The following is a 22456-nucleotide window of genomic DNA, read 5'->3' as shown; positions in this document are numbered from 1 at the left end:
TTTTGCTAGAACTCGCGTTGCGCAGTTCTAACTGCTTTTTTGTACATAGGCTAACCAGTTTTCGGATCGTCTCGTGGCCTTGGCCAAATTGAATAGATTCCTATTCCATTTTCGTAACGAGGTTATTTCTTTTGTCCACCCAGTTGGCCACGCATGGACTACTTGATGAGCTCGTGCCGGACAATGGAACAGCTTTCCCGTCTGAGGAGTTCAAGAACTTTATTTAGAATAATCTAATTTGACATATCCGTTCTGCGCCATTCCATTCTTCTGCAAACGGACAGGCGGAGCGAATGGTTTAAAGTACTAAAAATTATTTGAAGAAAGCAGAGCCTGACACAAATATCGATCCCAGCCTAGCTAGATACCACCCCGCACTAAACAACGAACCGCTCGCCTGCAGAGCTACTGCTCAATCGTGAGCTAAAAATTTGTTTCGACAAAATTCAACCTCACTAAATAGTGTACCGTAAGGTCCCCGACCCTGTAAGTACTGAACCTTTCATTTCAGACAGTCCAGTATGGGTTCGTAATCATTCGATTGGGCCGAAATGGATCGAGGGACTCGTGGAAAATCAGACTGGGCCTGTGTCTTAAGAGGTTCGGTTGAACAACTCTAGAGTCATTAAACGACATCAGGACCGGGTTCGCAGTCGTGTGGCATCATAAGATTCCGACTGCGTAATACTGTCAATTGAAGACGTCGAAGCCAGCACATTCCAGTCATCTGATGAAGTTGATTCCAGCACTTCTCGACATGTCGTGAAGACTAAATCGTCAGGGCCATCAACGAATATATAGCCTGTCGGCTCATCATCGCCTACACCGGTCGAATACCACGCAGATCGAATCGCAACCTACAGGCCCCACAATTCTACTCCGCCTGTTACAATCAGCATCTACGTACCAAAAAATAATAGAGTGGTTAATTTACTTTCCACCACTAATTATACCAAAGACTATGAAGGCGAGGCAAAAAAAATCATCGCGCATCATTTAATATAATGAACACAAAGTTGGCGACGATTGAGGAGGAATCTGAACGAAAGTTCGGGTGACTATTTTTGTAGGTCTTCCACAGTGAACTCCAGTGAGACCCATTAGGTGATAGTTTTTTAATGAATTTTTTTTTTGTATTCCGCAATATTTTTAGTGCATCTTTGAGTTTTTTCGCCTTTATTCAAAAAATGTTTCAAAAGTATAAATTTTCTGATAAGGTGATTAATTTTGCGCCACCTTGTATATAAAACCTGTATTCTCATATGTTTGGGAAAATTTTCTTAGGTATGTAGCAAAAAAATTTGATTTATCGCTGGGTGTACGGGCAACAACTCCCTTATGTGCTATGTATGCCAAGAAACTATCAAATATCCTCCAAATAACGAACCCAATGACGACACAATTAATGCATAAAAAACAAAAATTAATATACGAATTATGTATGCAACTTTAATAACTTTTTTTTTTAACTTAATTTATCTCTCAATTATATGAACAGCTAGATTTTTTGGACATCCTCTTATCTGAATTATAATTTTATACTAAGTTCACATAATAGAGTAACTACTGTACTACAATTTTAAGCGTTTTGATTGGCATGACACATTTAAATGCGCGTCTTTGACATCGGTAGACCTTTCACACCCAAACCAGTCACTTTGAAAGTCTCACCCGCTGGTGCTGGCTGATCGTTTAGTCGCGAGGTGGTCACATACAAAATATCCAAATTGGGGCCACCGAACGCCACCGATGTGATTTGTTTGCAGGGGAACTTGATTTCCAACAGAATCTCAGAGGTGCTGAAAGCGCAAAATTTTTATTCATGAATGCATAAAACGAGTAAAAAATGGTTTTATGTAATGGTTTTCAGTTAATACAACAACAAATCAGTGAGAGTTCTGCTATGCATTTCTAGTCAGTTCCTGCTCGTTTTTGTATTTTTTTTCTTTATCAATTCCGAGTGAGGCCGGTTAGCTGTCTTTTTCATTCAAAAAACTTAGTGCCAACACTTTTGAAATCAAACAATTGGAGCGGAATTGAAAAAAACGAGCCTTATTTCATTTCGATTACGAGCAAGTTTTGGGTGTAGAAATGCTTAACAGGTCTGTTTACCACTCGACATTCACTCACTCACCTGGGATTGACTTTATAGACAGTATGTCCGGTAAATGTGGCGATGTAAACATTGCCGTCAGCATCAATAGTCATACCGTCAGGCAAATGTGTGGCGTGCTTGAAGAAGACTCTAGGGTTGCCTAATAAATAAAATACAAATTTTTAGTAGAATATAGAAAAAAAATTGATTTTATGAGGCACGCATTCTGACTCAACACTCAACACACAAAGGAAACTGTATAAAAAGTTCATACTCCGGCACTGCTGACCGCGCCAGAAGACCACCTTTTCGTTGAACTTCTTCATAAATAAATTTATTTCAACACACTTCCATTCAATCCTATTCCAGCTCCACTTACTTGCTACGCCGGTGTCCAAATTGTAGTCGTATTCCTTGGCATCAAAATCGGCTGAATCAATGAAATAAAATTTACTTTTCTTCTCATTCCATGTCAAACCATTTGAAATGCCCACATCAGATTTAATCAACGCAATTGGCTTGCCCTTCTCAAAGTTATACAATTCACCCTTACGATATTTCAAGATATCTTTTTGATCATTGTACATAGTACCGGCGAAAAGACGGCCACGTGGATCAGCTTTACCATCGTTCAAACGATTGAGCGTAAATTCTTCACCAGGTTGCACTTCGTAGGCAACACGTTCCACCTTAGCAGTGGGCGATACACCATCCCAGGCGACAATAGCCACACGACGATCGCAACCCACAGCGAATTTGCCGCTTTCGCCTTCGACGGGTACAATGAAGGAGGCGTATTGTTCGCCCTCCAGCACGGCGGTATAGGTTTTATTTTCTTTGTAATCATAGCGCAGCAGGCGGGCGACATCGATATCGACCATGTATAGACTTTGTGTTTCAACATCCCAGTGGGGACCTTCACCGATCAAGGTGCCTGCACCAGGTAGAGGTTCGATTTTGTAGGACATCTAAAATGAAGATGAAAATCGGTAAATGATTAGCTTGCATTTGAAATAGCAGTAATACAAAATAGTTGAATACAAAATCTACGAGTATCAATATTGTTTTAATAGTTTAGTTAATATTTTTCTTTTATACGTAAATTTATTAACATTTTAAATTTTTGTATTCTTGCCCTTGTCAGCTTCTTTAAGTCAACATCATTTTTTTTTTCTCGAGACAACTAGCAAGTGCTTTAAAGCTTTTCTTTAAATCTACTCAACCTCCAAAGAAATCTGAGTAGATCTTGTGGTACCAAGCAGCCAAGGTGGTCGCTGCTTAACATATCAGTGCCAAAGACCTCAAGCCTTATTCGAGCGAAGGCTAGCAGACGTACAGAAAGTGGTTGGCCTCAGAGCCCATTCTAGCTAAGGAGTCAGAGATCTCGTTACCCACAATACCCACGTGTCCCTGGACACATGTTAGCACCAGACTACTATGTCAACCGACATAGTTCAGCCTGGATTAACAGGACTCGCGACTACCCTTGAAGTGGTTGGGGGGCTGTCTAAGGCCATGATGGCAAATCGAATGGCGGCCTCATTCACCGCAGATCTGATAACGTACCAGTTATGCCGAGAAGGTTTGCAAGTCTGACAACCGCCTCTATAAATAAGGGCTGTTGCCGGCTGATGCTTACCTGATTATCTGGAAAGTGAGATTCCATCAGCAAGCTGAGTGTCTTACTTTGCCGCTCAGTGAAGGAGCCATCATCAGATCAGTCAATTGATCATCAATTGAATTTTGGGGTGTATTTGTTTTCTGTGATAGTCAAAAATATGCAGGTATATTTGCACTTTCCCCGATATAAAGGCTAAGGAAGTTCCTGGATTAGTAAAAATCAATGCTTGCTAATGTGTTGTTGTTGCGGTAAAAGCTTCCTAAACCATGTCAGTGCAATGTAGTTACCGGTCGTCTTCGTCTAGCTCATCTAACAGTAGGTATCAGATGAGCAGGCTCGATGAGGACTGTGCAAAGGTGCTTAGTTGAAGAGGCGGAGAAGGAGTCTAGGAGTCTGAAGAGACATATTCTCTGTTACTGTTACGCGTGGCATGCCACTAGGTTTAGAAACTTTAGCTCACCATTCTTGCAGGATACTGACGACCTTAGGGGTATGAGGGTCAGCCGGATCAATGCGTTTGCATTTGAAACAAAATGGTTTCGTTAGGAGTAGCAGATGAACAGCTCCTGTGACATCACAATGGATCGGCAACGGTCCAAGTGACTTGGTTTAGAGACCGACTGCCGCTTCTACCTATCTACCTACTATCAGGAGGAACATTTGAAGTTTTCTGCAGAACATTTGGCCTTGATAGTACAGAAAAGCAATTTATTGCTGTTTTTCTTTACCTTTTATTTTATTTTTCAAAATAATCTTGAATACCAGAAAACATAAACCAAAAAAAAAAACAAAAGATCTAAAACAAACTAGATAAGAAATAAACGGCGCGTACCCTAAGCGAATTGTTCTCTGTGCTATTTTCTCAATGTCTGCTTAATACGAGGTGTGTTCAAAAAATAAGGTGAGTTTTCAAACTTCACAGGCTACGTACATTCGACTTTCGATTATTATTTTCGTTTTTTATGTTGGTACACTCGGCTCGGTTTTAGCGATATAGTTTTAGTTTAGTTTGCTTGCGAGAGGCATAAATAAGGCAAGTGTTGGGCTTGCTCGGCAATTTTCTGCTATCGAAAAAAATGGATCAAAGAATTTGCATCAAATTTTGTGTAAAAAATGGAATAAAGTGCTCAAAAACACTTGAAATGTTGACAGTGGGTCAAAAAATGCTAACAACTCGTACAAAGTTTTCACAGAAGCCCGAGAAGTTGTGAATGACGACGCTCGCTCTGGACGCCCCAGCACATCCGAACAACCGATGAAAATGTTGAGAAAGTGCAGAAAATTGTTATGGAGAAACGTCGAATCACAATTAAAGAAGTTGCTGAGGAGGTTGGCATATCGGTTGGAATATGCCATGCAATCCTTTTGGAGATTTTGGGCATGAAGCGTGTGGCAGCGCAGTTCGTTGCAAAATTGCTGAATTTCGACCAAAAACAACGTCGCATGAGCATCGCGCAGGAATTGTTGAATGACGTCAACGATGATCCAGATTTGCTGAAAAGGATCATAACTGGTGACGAATTATGGGTATTTGGTTATGACATCGAAACCAAAGTCCAATCGTTTCAATGGAAGAGTCCAGGATAGCCAAGACTAAAAAAAGTACGCCAAGCTCGATTAAATGTCAAGGTTTCGCTCACTATTTTCTTTGACTACCAAGGCGTAGAGCATCAGAAGTACTTACCACAAGGTCGTTTCGGTAAAAAGGATGTATTACTTTGAAGTTATATGGTGTTTGCGTGAAGCAATACTGAAAAAACGACCGGAATTGTGGAAAAAAAATTCGTTACTTTTGCATCTGCTCACTCATCTTTGCTTGTGAAAGATTATTTAGCCAAAACCAGCAGCATTTACCATGCGTCAGTCACCAAATTTGTCGCCCTGTGACTTTTTCTTGTTCCCAAGATTGAAGAGACTCATAAAAGGACGGCGTTTTGCGATGATGAAGGAGATAAAAACCGAATCGCTGAGAGAGCTGAAGGTGGTATGTGCACTGAAGGTGTAAGGTGCATATCAGAACTGTTTCGAGAATTGGAAAAAATGCCGGCACAAGTGTATTATATCTGAGGGAGACTACTTTGAAGGAGATCAAATAGAAATTGATGAATAAATACATATTTTTTCAGAAAAATTAAATTCCAGTTTATTCTTTTAACACATCTCGTGGGGTCCAGTAGCAGGTTAATGAACCTCAAATGCGCAATTATATGGACAAACTCTTTGTACACTTTCAAGCGACTCAAACCAAGACATTTGTTTTTTCTGCGGCAGTTTAGCTGGCAGTTTTAGTTTTTGGTTTTTGGTGGGGTTTGGTTGACGGCTAATTTGGCTTCGCATCTCCGTCAAATTTTATCAGAAATTAACTGACAGATGTTCGTTAACCACGCACGGGAAAATATCTTTTTTTAGTCACCAAGCACCTAAACGAGTTCCCCATCATTTTTTTCCACTTTCTCTTATTAAAAATTTGTTACCAAATTGATTTGTGCTGGTGACAATTCTACCCCAAATACGTCTGAGCTTCCAACAGCGCGACTCCAACATATCGCAATTCGGTATATTATCGCATGTGGTGGAGATTGTTACGATTGAAAATCATATTACAACTTAATTGCACAATAAAATGCCATTTATATACACATGAAAGTGCATACCCAGGAGGTGTCAATTCATTCACCGCACACATACGAGTACATTCGTGCGCTATCTATTACTTAGCCACTTAGACCTGCTCATCATGCGAGTACTTGCGACCGCCACAATGCAATAAAATTTCCACTGTGAAGAGGCTTTTTCCAATTAGTTAGTTAGTTAATTTAGTTTATTTTGCTCTTAATATTTATTGTATGAAACTGATTGAAGTGAAAAAAAAATAAACTAAAAATAAAATAACAAAAAAAAAAAATATTCAAAAAAAAAAGCATAGAGCGAAAACAAAAACATTCACCCTTCACAATTTAGTTGCCAATTGCCAGTTGTTCTTATCACTTTTCGTTATCAAATGCAATATGTTGTCGTTGTTTGTTGTACCTAATTACTAATAAAATTCCACAGCTATTTGAAATCCAGAAGTTAAGTAGCTAATTTTTTCCTTAGGCAACCGAAGGCACACCACCTGCGGTTATCATTTAAACTGAGCATCAAACTTATCTATAAAAATGGCCGTAAGTGCCAAAGAGACATGCAATTTTTTATTGACCTTCAAAAGAAACTTTCTGGCTACTCATTGCGGGGATGATAGTGATAAACAACCCACAGTTTCATTGAGTGAGTGAGAAGCCTTTTCATGGTAAAGAAAAAATCGAAACAAACAAAGACTTCGGGTTGCTTGCTGGTATGACATACACAAGCGCTTATATATTTATATGCCAATGTATAGTATGAATTTATAGAAATTTTTATAGAATAGCTTTTTATTTATATTATTAACTATAAACAATAATATAAAGACTATACTGTTGTAATGACCTTAACGGTCGTCTGCCGGAATGAAGTTTGAAAAATTGCAGATTGAAAATAGAAAAAAAGAGGCTTAGCGCGCTTGGAGTTACTCTTGGGAATACATACATATAAAATGCTCAAATCTCACTCAGGGGCTTCACAGGTTTATTGGTATATCCAGCAAGACAGATCTCAACCTTCTCTTTAGCATTCTAATAATGTGGCGACAAAAATCAGCTACAAATGTTTTTTGTTCATATGGAAGAAAAACCTAACACCGCAAAAAAAAATTTTTCAAAATTCAACGAAAATTTTGAGCAACTTGAAACTTGCACTTTGTTAGACCAAAATTTAATGTTCTATAAAACTGCATACCTGAAATTTCTTTAAAAATTCTGATTAAAAAGTATTGTTATACTTTCGATGGAAATATTGTTGGGGGCAAAATAAATCTATTATTTTCTTGGTAGACGGCTTTAGTGATCGATATCTCGTTAAGTATCGCTCAAACAATTTGAAGTTTATGCTCGCTGTCAAGGTGACATTTCACAGTAAAATAAATTCTTTTACGGTTTTTTGTTTATGCCGTTCAGGTGTGTGTTACAAGGTGCTGAAAATGGAAGTTAACAAAGCGAAAATTCGCAACTATTTTATTTTCTTTCTTTTCCAAATATTTTGTATTTTTTTTTTTTAATTTGCACAAAGTTTGAAAATTGAATTTATATGATTTTTGTAGGAGCATGCACTATGTATATTTTCATAAAAAAATTATTAAAATTAAATTAGAAGGAAATGAATTGCCAAAACTTGTCAATAATTTCCTGTGCTGTAGTTATTTAACTCAGTGTATTTTATTTGGGTCCCCGATGAAATGCCTAGAAGGCATCGAAAGAACACTTTCTGAAATCTTAGACTTTTATATAGAAAGCGATGGAAATGCATTCGAAGATTTGCCATTGCCTAGTCAGGGCAATTGATGTTTCATGCCCACTGTGAATTCGAGCCCGAGTTAAACGCAAGGCAGTCGTGCACGAATCATTATTCTACGATGGCCAAGACCGAACGCAGATTGTCTTTATGATGCTGAAGAAGTTGTAAAATTTTTCGGAAAACTTGTCTGCACTCCGAGTAGGACGTAGCCGACCTGAGAGCTTGACAAGCTTACGTTTATTAATCACCTACAACCAACTGCGGCAGTCCGCTTAGACTGGCAGATGGCACTTATCGCATTAGGCACACTGCCGAACTGAAAGACATAGTTAAGAAAGAAACTATATATAATAAAGTTAATAAGTCTCAACGACTTAGATGGCTGGGACATATGGCTAAAATGCCAAGGGAGCGATCAATGCAAAAAGGCACTAGATCTTCGCCCAAATGGGGAAAGAAAAAGGGGACGCCCGAGGAAAAGGTGGCTAGAAAATGTGGAAGCTGATCTTAGGAAAATGCGCGTGCAATGTTCGAGGGAAGTGGCTGTAAGTCGAGATCGAAGGGAAGAAGCTGAGAAGGAAGGAACGGTTTGCCAAGAACTGTGATGCTAAGAAGAAAAAGGACCGTGGCGGAAGTGTACGTTAAAGAGCCCAATTCATAAATTCATACATGAAATTTTATGCCTCTATAAAAAGTTAAGTATCAGTTTAAAAGAAATATTTCAAGCTTTCCTTTGAGCATAATTACAAAGAAAAACTCAAGGATGCTGAAATTAAAAAAAAAATGTTGCGGCATTTTTTTGCAGTTTGTATCGAAAAGTACGGAAAAGTTCCTGCAGAGGTAAAAAATGCGAAATATGAAAAAAATTTAAAAAAGTGCTCGATTTAACGTTTTTTTCAATTTTTTATCGGAATATACGAAAAGCGTTCTATCGAAATCAGAAATGTTGAAATTTGAAAAAAAAAATTCCAAAAAATTGTTAAAATTATTAATTTACTAATTTTTGATTGGAAAATACGAAAAAAAGTTCAATGGAAATCAAAAATGGCGAAATTCGAAAAAAAATTCTAACATTTTTTTTTTAATTTTATACTGGAAAATATGAATAAACATGTCGAAATTTTAAAAATTTGTTCACCAAAATGATTGTTAATTTTTTTTTAAATTTTGTAACAGCAAATTCAAAAAAAATCTTATAAAAAAATGTCGGATTTTAAAAAAATTGATTACCAAAAAAATTTTTGATTTTTTTTTAAATTCTGTATCGGAAAATACAAAACAAAAAAAATTTATTCAAATCACAAATGACGAAATTAAAAAAAGTTGTTTTGCTTATGCTGATAATTATTTTAGTAAAATTAAAAAAAAAAAAATTCGAAATATGAAAAATACTTAAAAAAGTGTTTTTAACACTTGTTCGATTTCATTTTTTTCTTTTAATTTTTTATCAAAGTATTTTCTAAAAAATTTTTAAAATTATAATATATTTTTTTTTAATTTTTTCGTAAAATACGAAAAACGTTCAATCGAAACCAAAAGCGTCGAAATTTGAAAAAAAAAAAATGTTTTCTAGAAAAATTTTTAACATTACTAATTATGAATAAGTTCGTGCGGTTTTTTTTCGAAATTTGAAACTTTATTGACGTAAAATGGTTACAAATTTAATATTCAAAATATTGTCCATCGCTTACTACTACTTTTTCCCATCTTTCTGGCAATTCACGGATTCCCTTTGTGAAAAATTCGGTCGGTTTTGCCGCAATCCACGAATCGATCCATTTTTTGACTTCATCGTAATTACGGAAGTGCTGGTCAGCCAGGCCATGTTGCATCGATCGGAAGAGATAGTAATCGGATGGCGCAAGGTCTGGACTATACAGCGGGTGGGGTAGGACATCCCATTTGAGCGTTTCTAAGTATGTTTTGACCACTTGTGCAACATGTGGCCGAGCATTGTCATGTTGCAAAATAACTTTGTCGTGTCTATCGGCGTATTGCGGCCGTTTTTCTCGCAGTGCTCGGCTCAAACGCATCAATTGTCGTCGGTAGACATCCCCCGTAATCGTTTCATTCGGTTTCAGTAGCTCATAATACACAACACCCAGCTGGTCCCACCAGATACACAGCATAACCTTCAGGCCATGAATATTCTGCGCCGACGTCGATGTTGAAGCATGGCCAGGGTATCCATACGTTGCCCGACGTTTTGGATTGTCGTAATGGACCCACTTTTCATCGCCAGTCACAATTCGATGCAAAAAACCCTTTCTTTTGTGCCGTTGAAGCAGTTGTTCGCATGCCATAAAACGGCGTTCAACGTCTCTTGGCTTCAATTCATACGGCACCCAATGGCCTACCTTTCGGATCATTCCCATGGCTTTTAAACGTTTGGAAATGGTTGATTGATCAACTCCCAAAGTTTTTGCAACCTCTTCTTGCGTTTGAGCCGGATCTTGATCGAGCAATTCCTCCAATTCGGTATCCATGAACTTTGGCGGCGCACCCTCGCGTTCTTCGTCTTCCAAGCCAAAATCACCACTTTTAAAGCGTGCAAACCACTTCTGGCACGTTCGCTCAGATAGAGCATGCTCACCATAAACTTCCACCAAGATACGATGACTTTCGGCTGCTTTTTTCTTCATATTAAAATAATGAAGAAGAATTCCCCGCAAAAACACATTATAGGGCACGAAATTCGACATTTTCAAGTGTGGTAAAAATATTGTTGTTTACGCTTCAAATAAAAAACGTATACTGACGTTTGTGCCTTACGACAGTAGCTCTCCAATGAATGTTTGGAAATGTGGATCGATGGAATAATAATCAAGTTACGCCATCTGTTGTAAAACCGCACGAACTTATAAATAGACCTATTATTTGTTTAATTTTTTATTGGAAAATACGAAAACAAGTTCTATAGAAACCAAAAATGTCGAAATTTTAAAAAAATTTTGTTCCAAAAAACGTGTAAAACTTTTTTTTTGTAATTTTTTATCGGAAAATTGCGAAAAAAATTCTATAGAAATCAAAACTGTCAAGATTTCAAAAAAAATTGTAAAATTTTTTTTTTTAATTTTTATCGAAAAATTCGATAAGAATTTCTATAGAAATCAAAAAATGTCGAAATTTGAAAAAAAAAGTTTTCTAAAATAATTTTTAATTTTTTTTTTTAATTTCTCGTAGCCAAATACGAAAAGATGTTCTATCAAAACCAAAAATGTCGAATTTTTTTATTGGAAAATACGAAAACAAGTTCTATGGAAATCAAAAATGTCGAAATTAATATTAAAAAAGAATTAAAAAAAAATTAAAATCTATTATTTTATTATTATTTATGTACGAAAAGTTTTATTGAATCAGAAATGCCGATATTTGAAAAAAAAAAAAATATTTACCAAAAAAATTGTTAAAATTATTATTTTTTTTTAATATTTTATCGGAAAATAAATAAATTCTATAGAAATCAAATATATCGACATTTCAAAAAATTTTTGTGTTCCAAAAAAATTATTAAATTTTTTTTTTGTAATTTTTGATCGGAAAATAAATAAATTCTATACAAAATCAATAAGGTCGAAATTTGAAAAAATTTTGCTTATCAAAAAAATTGTAAATCTTTTTTTGTAATTTTTGTCGGAAAATACGAAATTAAAAATATGGAAGTTAAAAAAAAATTAAAAATTAAACATTAAAATTATAATTTTTTTTTTATTTTGCTTATTACTTTATTTTTATTTAAAAATTAAAATTAATTTTTATTTTTTTATTTTGGGTGTGAAAAAAACACGGAAAAAGTTCTATAGACATCAATAATCTCGAAATTTGAAAAATGTTGCTTACCAAAAAAATTGTTAAAATTATTTTTATTTAGATTTGCAACGGAAAATCCAAAAATATTGTAAAAACAAACTTATAGAAACCTTTTATTTTGTTTTCTCTTATGCTGACAATTATTTTAATAAAATTTAAAAAAAAAGTACTAAAGCACTCAACATTTTGAACTTTTATATCGCGGCAACCGATCAATATTTTCTACCTTCCATTTGCTCCATTTATGCCACTTAATATTAGCGCAAATTAACCAAATTTCATTAAAATCGAATCGAAAAAGTTTTGAGACCGGTACACTTGACCGTCTGCCTATGATGCTTTAGCTGTTATTTGTTTTTTGTACGCCTGACAATGAATTATTTCTTTTCACTTCCAATAACTCGCTGTTACCCTTTATTATCAATCTGATCTTAATTTGTTATAAACAAATTGCAAAGTCTTTTATTCGAAATCTATCCACTGCAAGAGGCTCAGAGTGACTTTTGCCTTAGAGTGACCCCACTTAAGTTACACTCCACTGCAGGTAATCAATTTGAATTTTCGGCTCACAAAGAGCTGTACACTTGCCTGCGTGCTTTGCGAAACTTGGCCGTTCAAACGGAAGACACCAAGAAATTTATGCGATGCACGTTTTTTTTAATGTCTCTTCAAAGCACAATGCGCAGTCGAAATACATCTAGTCGCTATTTAAACGCGCGCCGGTAATTCCCCACTAATAATCAAGCACCATAAAAAATAGTAAAATACGAGTATTTCGTAAGCACTTCAACTGTAATTTGTTTGTAAACAAAGCAATTTGTTTAGTAAAATTAAGCTTGTCTTAATTAGGTGGGATGCTCGTTTTCAAAGCAGATTGATTTCTCGCTTGCTTTGCACTAAAAAGCACTGATAACAACACTCGAATGTAATATATTTAAAAATAATATATTTATACTATATATATGTGTATGTATGTATGTACATAGGTATGCACAAATGTGTGGCTATAATCAGCAGTTTAACTTTTAATTGGTTTACTTGGCTTTGCAATACTTTTGTTGCTTTACACTTTTGCTACTTTTGTTATTAATTTTCGTTCGTCCATACCTTGTGTAGAATTTTTATTAGCACTAGGAAATCGTATGCTTTTGTAAATCACCAGCGACTGAACACAATTGAGTTGGCTTTCTATATTTATAGGCAAATGTCAGGCAAAACAATCTTCAGTGCGCTACAGTACATTTAGATAAGCTAATCGGTTTCATAGATAAGCGTTTGTCACTTTACGCTGAGGCTTGCCAGATACGCAGATACGAATAGTCATTGAATTTGTCTATAATAAATCTAAAAAAAAAAAACGAGAATTATCAGAAATAAAAAATGGTGTTTTTTTATTTGTATTTGAGGTAATCAATTTTTTTTTATTAAAGAATATTTACACATTTTTCATCTCCGAAAAAAATCCCAAAAAAAAGAGAATTACTAAAAATATTTTTTTTATTTTTATTTTTATTTGAAGTAATCAATTATTTCGTTTTGAACAACATTTATGCATTTTTCATCTTCAATAAAATCTCTTAATACACTAAGAAGAGCGAGTACAGTGTTTGCTATGTTGTTTCTCATTTTCAAATAAGTACTAAAGCTTTCAATTGGCGAAGAAAATTGTCTAACTGTAGGTGTCGTTTTTTGATTTTATCTGTTTTTTAATAATTTTTTTGTTTTGTAATATAATAATTTTTTTTTTAATTTTTTTTATTTTAGAAATGTAGAAAATTTTAGAAATGCCCATTATCGGTATAATTTTTTTAATTGACTATCAGAATACCAACATTTAAATAAATAAAAAAATGGTATGTTTTTTTAATAATTTTTTTGTTTTGTAATAATTTTTTTTTTTTTATTTTAGAAATGTAGAAATGCCCATTATCGGAATAATTTTTTTAATTGACTATTAGAATACCAAAATTTCAAAAAATAAAAAAAATGGTCGACAAAGCCTTTAAAAAAAGGTTTATTATAAATATTTTCAGTAGGCGCCATCTGATATTCCAACAAAACATAATTTTTGGTGAAGATAGTGAAACATAATTTTATAGTTTTTTATGTAGATTTCACTATTAGTTCAAAAAATTTATAAAAATACAAAAAAAAAAATAAAAGAAGTAAAAAAGATAATAAAATAAAATACTAAAAAAATTTTCAACTTAACTCTACCAAGTTTTCAAAAAAAAAAAAAAAAACATATTAAACAGATATTGTCCACGAAGCTATCGGGTGTACAACTAATTAATTTCGTATTTGTTACTAACCTCACTTCTATTTATGTAGACCATAATTTGACAGTGACAGCTATTCAAGCAGCCAAAAAATCAAGTAAAATTGATATGTCGCAGTGAATATTAGTAAACACACAAATTTTTTTGACTACAGTCAAATTAAGTTCCAACAAAACAGCATTTGCGAAGAGGTTTGTTAGGTTTTGTTCTTCAATTTAAAGAAAAGTGCAACAGAAGCACATCGTTTACTCTCAGAAGCTGATCCGGAATATGCTCCAGAGGTTAGAGTATGTCAGCAGCGGCTTGCACGATTGCGTGATTTTGTCACAGAAGACAAAGAGCCATCAGATCCATCAAAAAAGTTTGAAGCCGAAGAATTGCTGGCATTACTCGATCAAGATCCATGTCAAACTCAAGAAGAACTTGGAAAAACATTGGAAGTCACTCAACAAGCCATTTCTAAACGTTTAAACGCAGCCGGATACATTCACAAACAAGGAAATTGGGTGCCACACACGAATTGAAGCCGAGAGACGTTGAGCGGCGATTTTGCATGGCTGAAATGCTGCTTAATCGCCATAAAATGAAATCGTTTTTGCATTGAGTTGTTACTGGTGATGAAAAGTGGATTCATTACGACAACCCAAAGCGTAAAAGATCATATGTGAAGCCAGGCCAACCAAAACCGAATATTCATGGTTTGAAGGTAATGCTCTGTATTTGGTGGGATCAGAAGGGTGTGCTGTACTATGAGGTATTAAAATCAGACCAGACGATCCAGGGGATTGCTATACAGGCAACACTTGAAACGTTTGAAGCAAACGATAGGCGAAAAACGGCCAGAATGGGCGACCAGACACGAGAAATTGATTTTCCATCATGACATTGCTCGGCCACATGTTGCAGTACCGGTCAAAAATTATTTGGAAAATGCCGGATGGGAAATTCTACCTCTCCCGCCTTATAGCCCAGACATAGCTACTTCTGATTACAACTTGTTTCGGTTGATGCAGAATCACTTTTCTGGAATACGGTTCACCAATGTTGAAGGTATTAAAAAATGGCTCGATGATGCTTTCTCGGCTCAGAAGATGAGAAGTTTTTTTTGGGATGGAATCCATAAAATGCCTGAAATATAGGGAAAAGTTGCCGCTTTCGAGGACAATATTTTGAATAAAATATTTTTTCACTTTTATGCTTAAATAAATTTTTTTTTTTAACAAAAAAAATACGACATTAATTATTTGTACAGCCAATAGTAAAAGATAGTTATTAAATAATATTTGCGAGAACACAAAAAAAAAATTAAATTCTCGACAACCCTAGTTTAGGCAGGGTTATTATAAATATGTTGAGTAGATTTCACCAATTGTTAAAAAAAGAAAGAATAACACAATAAAAAAAAAAAACTTACTAAAAAAAATTTTACCAAACTAAACAAAGTAAAAGGATAAAAAATATCTCAACTAGACTTCGTCAAATTTTCGAAAAAAAAGTTATCGCTGACGAAGCTGGTAAAGTAAGGTTTTTAAAAAATATTTGCGAAAACACAAGAACGAATTCTCGACAACCCTACTAATGTAGGGTTACTATATATATTGTCAGTAGACTTTCCAATTTTTCAAAATAAATTTTTTTTGTCTTCAAAGCTAGTGAAACAGGGTTATTATAAATATTTTCAGTAGATTTCACCAATTATTAAAAAAAATCAAATAAAAAAAAAACAAATAAAAATAACTTTTTTTTGACTAGGCTGGTAAAACCAGGTTATTAAAACGTATTTCTCTTTGACTTCATCAAATCTTCGAAAAAGAAAATATATTGTCGTCGAAAGTAATAAAATAGGTTCTTTAAATAATATTTGTAAAAACAAAAAAAAAAGTTATAGACAACCTGATAAAAATCGATAACACTAGTAAGACATGGATATTATAAATATTTCAGGTAGATTTCACCAATTTAAAAAAAAAAAATAATAATAATAAAAAATAAAAAATTAACAAAAAATTGTTGAAAAAGCTAGTAAAGTAGGGTTAAAAAAAAATTAGAAAATACAATTTTTTTTTACATTTCATAAAAAAAATAAAAAAATGTTTAAACAAAGCTAGTTGACAAAGCTAGTAAAATAGGGTTAATAAAAAAAAATAAATGAAAGAAATAAAAAAATCTAGTAAGACATGGTTATTATAAATATTTTAGGTAGATTTCACTAATTTAAAAAATAATAAAAATAAAAAATTAACAAAAAGTTGTTGACAAAGCTAGGGTTAATAAAAACAATTTAATAAAAAACTAGTAAATCCAAGTTATAAAAAAATATTTCAAGTTGCCTTCGCCAAATTTTCGAAAACAAAAATATATTGTCGACGAAACTGATAAAAAGGGTTCTTTAAATAATATTTACAAAAACAAATAAACAAGAGTTATCGATAACCTGATAAATATCGATTACCCTAGTAAGACATGGTTATTATAAATATTTCAGGTAGATTTCACCAATCTAAAAAAAATATTATATATTAATAAAAAATAAAAAATGAACAAAAAATTGTTGCTAGTAAAAAAAAATTAAAAAAAATAAAAAAAATAAATTTTTTTTAAATTTCATAAAAAAAATAAAAAAAATTTTAAACAAAGCTGGTTGACAAATCTAGTAAAGTAGGGTTAATAAAAAAAAATAAATAAAAAAAATAAAAAAATTAAATTTTTTTTTAAATTTCATAAAAAAAAATAAAAAAAGTTTTTTTTTAACAAACTTGTAAGGCAGGGTTATTAAAATATATTTCCAGTTGATTTCGCCAAATTTTCGAAAAACAAAATATGGTCAACGCAGCTTGTAAAATTAGCTCATCAAATAATATTCGCAAAAACCAAAAAAAAAAACATTATCGGCAACCTAGCAAAGCAGTGTTACTAAGAAAATATTTTAGGTAGATTTTTCCAATTGTTCAAACACACAAAAATTGCAGCAGGTGAAACAGGGTAATTAAATAACATTTTTCAAAAGCAAAAATAAAAAAAATTGCCAATAACCTTTAAACGATTAAACCACGACTACCTAGCAAAAGCTTGCATAAATATTTTTGAAGAAACAAACTTATTGTTGGGCAAACTGTCAAATGTCAAAAATAAATAAAAGCTTTCGGCAGAGCTTTTGGTTTTATGGTGTGTTCGAAAAAATATTTCGCTTTCGTACGCGTTTGCTGCATGCTTCGTCCAATTAAATTATTTTTTAAATTACTTTACCTTTTTGGATAGCTAAAAAGACATACTAGTTAATAAATTAAAGGTTAAAAATTTATTTTCAAGTTTTTACATTTATTTTTAAATATTATTTTTAAATTTTTTTTCTAAGTTTTTAAGTTTATTTTAAAAATTTAATTTGATTATTTAGCATGACTTTGCCATAAACCTTTATATCTCAGTTATTTTTAAAATCTCCGCAGGTGGTTATTGCTTATACCCCAGGTTTATGGCTCCCTATTTACGCCATCTTATGTACAACGCAAATATTTCATTGCAAAAGATAAGTTGTTTATACCTACATACATAAACTGCAAAAATACAAACGTAACTACATTTGCCATTAATTGCTTAATTAGCAATAAAACAACAATTTAATACCGCAAATATTCGAATTTGTTGTTATACTAAGTCGACTTATACTCATACGCGGCGACTCGATAACAGAATATTGTTATCTACCTCAAACAATTTCACACCCACACTCTCTTCTTCTCTCGCTCTCACTTCGCCGAAATAGTAAATCAAAAATTTGGGAGTAGTTAATTGTAGTGGCAGATAAGCAAACACACACTTGAAAGGAAACACACTCTTGAACTCGTGCTAATTTGCGAGTACAGGTGCGTATGTGCGTGAGCATCGATTGCTGAGAGATTTTGTTTGATTTTGCGATACCAACATAAGCAATTAAGATTTTGATAAGGGATAGATCTAAAACAAAACACGCTGTGTCATCATAACCTCTATGTTATTTGATAGTTATTCCAGCGTATTCTGTGATTAGCAATCGTTGTCATTGGAAGGTGAAGGACGATGACGTCAAAAATTGTGAAATGTTTATGTTATTTATTATTTGCTTTCTTTCGTTCACCAAAAACAATTCTGCTTCTGCTTTTACTCTGCCCTCCCGTTGTGTTAGTTAGGGTGACACAAGTTAAACAGGCTTGTTTTTACTGTTATTGTTGTTATGCGGGTAGAATAGCAATATTTTTGTTTTTACCATTCGGAGCATAGCTGTATACGAGTACATTGAACATGCCAGTCCAGAGATCTTAGCGGTCAAATTACTCTATACCTCAAAATGAGAGGCAAGAATAACTTATAGCTTTTATAAAAGAGAGCAGAGCTGCAGAATATTGGACCACTTGCGTTTTACGCCCAAACTTCGCAATTTATTTTAGAGTTCACTGAAGTTTTCCTAATTTTTGCTTAAATTGATATAAATCATTTGAACAAAAAAGCTCGTATAAAATCATAATTATCTCTAAAATTATTTTTATGGGTCTATAGTAAAATTTAATGGCTAAATTTTTGTAGAACATTTCTAATTTTACGTACCCATGTGGGCCATTTTTACCCTCATTTTTAAAAATCTAACAAATATAAAATTTGTAGTATAGATGGAGGGTGATAATGTTTCACAAAAATATTTCCGGACAAATTTTAGTAGGCGTTTTGTCAGACGAAAATAGTGTACGATAACGAATAAAAGCGCACCATTAATTAGTTTCTAGCACTGCACCAGCACAAGTATGTATATACATATGTAGAAGTGTGTATGAAAGTATCTGGTCCGCCAAAGCATTTAAGTAACGTACGGCAGATAAGACATGAATACGGTGTGGCGTGATGATGTCGTTCTCGAACTGTCTATACTAAATATAAATTAACACCTTTTCCAGTGCACTCAGTGTGGAGCAAATAACAGGCATGAAATTATATCTACTTCGCGAAGATTATGAATTTCAGTCTAGTCACACTTGTAATTGTAACGTAATGCAAGGTGCACTGGAATTTGCTTACAAGTAACTTTCTGTAGCGCCCAAACAGATGGGTGTAGTGACATGAAAATTTTTTTTGTTAGCTTCTCAAATAACGGAAATATATATATTGCAATAAAAAAAAAAAAATTATAATTAAAAGAATCGTGCTCCAACAGTTTTAATGCATTTCTAACTTTCCTAATTATTTTTAATATAAATCTAAAGCAAAAAGGCCAAACTTTTCATTACTACCCCGATATATTTGAATGTGGTGCCGAAGGGGGAGGGGGCGTGGAGCCACCCATCACTCCCAATAGAAAGAGCAAGATCACACCATTATAACGGCGAAAGTCTCAACCTTATAGAGCCCCTATAGAACCCCCAGGAAAAGCTTAAAAATTAGGTCTTTTACGCTCGTATTTGCAGCTTATACTGAAATATCGTCGAAAAGAAATGTATGGAGCAATTTTTAACCCAGCAAGCATTTAGCTTAGGTTTTATAATTCATACTATTTATGAAAAAGTTGTATTATCGTTAAATTTGTAAGTGGCGAAAAATTTATTATTTTTATAAAATTTTTTTTTTTGTTTTTTGTAACATGTATAGGTATATGTACTTTATAACAAAAAAAGGCAGTCGGCGAAACTTTGTACTTAAAATCGCGCAATTTTTTATTCCCAATTTCCACTATTAATAAAAATGTTCAAACAAAACAGTGCCGCAGGCGAAAATTTAGAGTAAAGAATCGCGCGATTTTTTCTTCCAAATTTTCACTCTTGATGTAAAAATGATGTTTTATCGTGATTCTTTAGTCCAAATTTCACTTTTTATAAAAATAATGATTTATCGATTCATCACGCGATTTTTTTCCAAATTTTCACTTTTTAAAAAATATTATTTTATTGCAACTTTTTAGTCCAAATTTTCACTTTTTATGAAAATATTATTTTATTGCAATTTTTTATTCCAAATTTTCACTTTTCATAAAAATAATGATTTATCGATTTTTCTGTAAAATTTGCACATTTTATGAAACTATTATTTTATTGTGATTTTTCAGTCCAAATTTTCAATTTTTATAAAAATAATGATTCATCGATTCATCACGCGATTTTTTTCCAAATTTTCCCTTTTTATGAAAATATTATTTTATTGCAATTTTTTAGTCCAAATTATCACTATTTTTGAAAATCGAAAATTTATTTATCGAAGTCCATAGGTTAATTTAAATCTTTTAAAAACTACAAAAGTTCTATCGAACCTCTTGTTGGTTGACTGGGTTATTTCGATATCTCTTAATTCTTTTCGCACTATCGTTCCTTTGACAGTTCGTCCCGCACATTTAGTTGGCACATTTAAAAGACTATTTGTAATAATAGATTTTTAATAAAATTCGTAGTATTATTGAGTAAAAATAGCTTTAATTTAATCTGGAAATAAAAGTTCAGCTACTTCGACCAGTCCGTGGAGAGTTTATACTAGCTATGTCAGCCATCTGTGCGATACTGCTGGCAGAAAAATATGAAACACAGATGGCGCTACAAGGCGCATTCCCACTACTTAGGACTGGTAGCGGCAGGCTAATCACCTACACAGTCAGAAATAAAATAGATTAACGTAACCAACGCTAGACAAATGTGTTGTCGAGGCCCTATGCTCCCGAGAAGAGTGAAAAAGGAGGCGAAAAAAAAAATAACTTCGTGCAGTCTGTGGAGAGTTTATACTACGTCAAATTAGTAGGACTGCTTTTTATAGTAGTTAGTGTGATAAGTTCATCCACTTAGTAGACTTAGCATATAGTCCGTACTTTCATCACCCTCAAATGTGTTCCCATAGACTTTAATTTAAATTTTTTAAGCACTCGTGCATGGTTCAAAATAGCTTGCAATTAGATACAAAAAAATCTGACTGAGTAGTTCAGTTTAGGTGGCTTTGAGCTCCCCACACTCAAATACTCATATGTCTCTTCCTCAACTCGAGTATTTATTACAAATTTGTGTGGCCAGCCATAATTGGCTATTCTTATCCCATCTATGATATTTATTTTCCTCTCCTCAATGTACTAATAAGCATCTTTTAACAGACAAAGTAAATAACTTTTAACAGACAAGTAATAACAAGCTTTTTCTGCTTGCTGTTAAAATTGAATTCAGAAGATGGAGATATCCGTATAGACAAGTGAAATATGTAGACATGTAAATAAAGTAAAGAATGGAATTTAAAGTTATCATTGAATGCTGAATGTATTTACAGATTTGCGTATAAGCTCATTTGCAAGTAAATATATATATACAGGGTGGTTCTAATAAAGTTTCGTTTTGAATCATTCATTTTTTTGAATCTGTCAGGTCAAGTCAATTCTGAGCTCTTACTTAGTACAGCTTTCCAAAAACTACCCCCTATTACTTCTGTACGGCCATTCTTGGGCCACAGTGCTTGGATACCGCGATGAGGTTAAATAATTGGGCGAGACGCTCGAGTTCATATTAGCTGTTCTGAGTAAAGTTATATACGCCAAATAGGCCTGTTACAATCGAAGGTCGAATTGTGTTTGTACTGTGTCTTCTATGTCCCTTCTCACATATAATTTCTTCCTATTTTTAATATAAGCGCAGCAGCCTTTAAAGCGACTGAGATTATTGGACGAAATTTCATTTATTATTAACTATCGGACAGAGAAAGGTTCAAGAAAAGATTTCTAGGCTAGAAAGACGGAAAACCTGCTTAGGCAGACAGCTCTTAGCCACAATTCTCTAAGCAGAATTTGATAAATGCATTGCGGTATCTTGATTCCAGAATCAAAAAACACTGTGCACTGGATGAGGGTACTGGATGCTGTACTTTAACTTGGCACCAAACTTTTTATCGCCACCGTGAGTAAGTCGGCCACCTTGAACTGCTAACAAGCTCAAGCTGCGCTAGTGAGAGACTTCTGAGTTCTGAGAGAGAGCTCTGGAGGTCATTTATGTGGAAGAGACTAACTACTTGGACATTTACATGCGAGACTGTTAAGGCCGGTTCCACCACACTTCAACTTCTGACGAAAAAAGTCCAATTATACTAGGGATTAGGGTTATCACCTGTGAAATTGCTAGGCAAACATGGCCAAGGCTAAATTTACGTCTGTTCAAGTGTATTATAAAATTGAGTAGACTTCAAATCAGGACCTTAGTAGGGGCCCTTACAGGACATTGTCTCATAGGAAATCAGGAAAGGAGGTTAAGCATTTACATGCATGATTTCTGTCGTAGCTGCAGAAATGAGGAGGAGTTG

At 33.7% G+C, this 22456-nt stretch overlaps 1 protein-coding gene across 2 annotated transcripts; it reads right to left on the bottom strand.

The window, feature by feature from the left end:
• Window positions 1–1423: 1423 nt before the first annotated feature.
• Window positions 1424–13096, bottom strand: LOC128867543 (regucalcin-like). Of its 2 annotated transcripts, none has more exons than XM_054108856.1 (4): window positions 13005–13096; window positions 2475–3063; window positions 2135–2255; window positions 1424–1799 (listed from the first exon to the last, which is right to left on the bottom strand). In XM_054108856.1, the coding sequence occupies exons 2-4, from the start codon at window positions 3061–3063 to the stop codon at window positions 1607–1609; spliced, it is 903 nt and encodes a 300-aa protein (XP_053964831.1). In that variant the 5' UTR covers window positions 13005–13096; the 3' UTR covers window positions 1424–1606. The 2 variants fall into 2 exon arrangements, with proteins under 2 accessions (XP_053964831.1, XP_053964832.1); XM_054108857.1 differs by lacking the exon at window positions 13005–13096 and adding an exon at window positions 12486–12576.
• Between the last annotated feature and the right edge of the window lie 9360 nt (window positions 13097–22456).

This window comes from Anastrepha ludens, chromosome 6 (assembly GCF_028408465.1).
Source record: "Anastrepha ludens isolate Willacy chromosome 6, idAnaLude1.1, whole genome shotgun sequence".
Classification (NCBI taxonomy): Eukaryota; Metazoa; Arthropoda; class Insecta; order Diptera; family Tephritidae; genus Anastrepha; species Anastrepha ludens.
The sequence above is the reverse complement of the archived record's forward strand: the minus strand, read 5'-3'. Positions and strand labels throughout refer to the sequence as shown.

Excerpts from the sequence above, each read along its gene's own strand:
- LOC128867543 (XM_054108856.1), bottom strand. The coding sequence starts at position 3,063 with ATGTCCTACAAAATCGAACCTCTACCTGGTGCAGGCACCTTGATCGGT. Across the intron at positions 2,256-2,474 it reads TTTGGACACCGGCGTAGCAA|GCAACCCTAGAGTCTTCTTC; the intron begins GTAAGTGGAGCT and ends TTTATTTATTAG. Across the intron at positions 1,800-2,134 it reads GTCTATAAAGTCAATCCCAG|CACCTCTGAGATTCTGTTGG; the intron begins GTGAGTGAGTGA and ends TTGCGCTTTCAG.